This window comes from Melitaea cinxia, chromosome 3 (assembly GCF_905220565.1).
Source record: "Melitaea cinxia chromosome 3, ilMelCinx1.1, whole genome shotgun sequence".
NCBI lineage: Eukaryota > Metazoa > Arthropoda > Insecta > Lepidoptera > Nymphalidae > Melitaea > Melitaea cinxia.
In genome coordinates this window covers 5,652,612-5,654,810 of record NC_059396.1, presented here as the reverse complement: position 1 = coordinate 5,654,810, position 2,199 = coordinate 5,652,612, and the positions used below count along the sequence as shown (strand labels likewise).

Sequence of the window (2,199 nt, the reverse complement as noted above, 5' to 3'; positions counted from 1 at the left end):
AATATAAAGAATTGGTTTGCGAAATTTTAGTTGTATACAATTTTTGAAAGCGCGTTGATATCTTTTCTATGCCATCAAGGTATCCTTTTTAAAATTACAAATAAAATAGATATTAATTAGAAATAATAAGTGTCAGCAAGCAAGGCAAAGGTTTTCTTATAACTATTTGTGTGATTGAGAACAAAACAGCACATACCTACACCTTGACGGCATTTAATTGAAACTTAATTTCTTTTCAACAATATTTTTTTTAATAATTGAATATAATACACGCTGTACATTTTTGTATTAAAGTATCTATTGTCTTTCGACCTATCATTTTAAATTTTGATATTAATTAACAAATATTTTTTACAGTACACCACGGACAAATGGGGTGTGGTTACGCGGCTTATCTTATTTACCTATAACTAAACTAACATCCGACATACCCCTAATTGCTAAACGTATATGTACAAATTTTTTTGGTGCTATCTTTTATACATATAATATGCTAAATTATATCTTAAAAAAATACAACAATTTATAATATGTATAGTACAAGTAATGTTTTGCACAACAATGTTTAATTGAACGTTCGGCCATCGGAGGCAAGTCGATTAACACCGCCGACGCTACTTGTCTGTATCACTAGTCACTAGAACGGGTATTTAGCGCGGCACATGGTAAAACAAACAAATTACAATCACTTCCCTAAGTAAAACAGTTATCCACAGAGTCACTGAACGCGGCGATACGACCAGCTCAAAGCGGGGGGATGTCGATATCGCACGCGAAAGGTGATTCTCAGATGAGCGACATGGCGCGCTCGGTGTACCGCTGTTGGTCGTCTGGCAGAGAGTACATGCTAATAATTTGATTAAGTTCTGGCTGTGTCGCATATTCTCTTTTCATGGGCATCGTTTGATCATGCGTGTGAGTTTGAAGGGGCAGATGTCCGTGCGTCACAAACTCACGCTTCAACTGCGATGTAGGTTCATGCGACACATATTCGCGTTTCATTCCTGGGGGACCAGGGGATACTGGTTCTGATTTGGCTGACGAGTCGCTAGGTGAATGCGAGGCACAAGAAGCTGGCATTGGGTAACCAGTAGGGGAAGTTGGGCCCAAACCGTAGGCCGCCGGTGGTGATGGTTGATGTAGATATGGTGAACTCTGGCCTCCACCATAGTAACTGCCACTGTATCCACTTTGCTGCATCTGAGAAACATCATATCGCGGATATCCGTAAGATTGCTGCTGGTACGTAGTTGGATCATGCATCATGTATCCGTTAGGCATGTAACCGTTTGGCGCCATTTGGTACACTTCTCGTGTCTGCTGTACCGACGGCGCGGCCGCTCTTTGTGCGTCACTCGCCCCCAGTAGTGCTCCACCGCCCAATGGATATTTATCTTGTTTCTTAGCAAGGGTTTTTGTTTTCCTCCTAGGTCTGTACTTGTAATCCGGATGTTCCTTCATATGAACTGCTCTAAGTCTTTTAGCTTCGTCAATAAACGGCCGCTTTTCGGATTCAGACAAATCCTTCCATTGTGCGCCTAAACGTTTAGATATTTCCGAGTTGTGCATTTTAGGATTATCTGAAGCCATCTTTCTGCGTTGCCCACGCGACCACACCATGAACGCGTTCATTGGTCTTTTTACTCTTTCAGCATTAGATGTTTTGCTGGAGTTGTTATTGTTATTATTCGGCGGTTGATGGTGTTGTGGCGGGGCTTGCGTATGGTGTTGAGGCAGAGGTTGGTGCTGGTGGTGTTGCATCTGCTGGTGTTGTGGGAGCTGCTGCTGCTGAGGCAAGGACATCATGCTGCCTAGCGCGCTGAGCGACCCGTAGCTGTGCTGAAGCGTATGATGTGGCGGCATAGTGCCGTGCAAATTCCCGCCTTTCAAATCCGTCTCCATCGTCAACATATCGTCTTCCTGTGATGAGTACAGCTTGACGATATTTTGTTCACTTTACACAACAAAATAACTTTCTATCGCTCACATGAACTCGCGGCGTCACGCGTCGGAACTAAGTCGTAGTCGAGCACAGTATGATACCGGATCGTACTGCGCTGTACGGTGGCTACGAGCATAGTGAGTGAGGTGGTCGTGCGGCGGGCGGCGGCGAATAATCCCCCCGCTCACCCCCCACCCTGCCCGGCCCCGGGTCCGCCCGCCGCGCGCGCTCCAATGGCAGGCGGCCCGGCCCTGCCC

At 45.2% G+C, this 2,199-nt stretch overlaps 1 protein-coding gene across 1 annotated transcript; it reads right to left on the bottom strand.

Moving 5' to 3' along the window:
* Positions 1-786: 786 nt before the first annotated feature.
* Positions 787-1,911, bottom strand: LOC123669105 (transcription factor Sox-14). Its single transcript, XM_045602741.1, has one exon. The coding sequence runs from the start codon at positions 1,909-1,911 to the stop codon at positions 787-789; it is 1,125 nt and encodes a 374-aa protein (XP_045458697.1).
* Positions 1,912-2,199: the final 288 nt, after the last annotated feature.

Excerpts from the sequence above, each read along its gene's own strand:
- LOC123669105 (XM_045602741.1), bottom strand. The coding sequence starts at position 1,911 with ATGTTGACGATGGAGACGGATTTGAAAGGCGGGAATTTGCACGGCACT.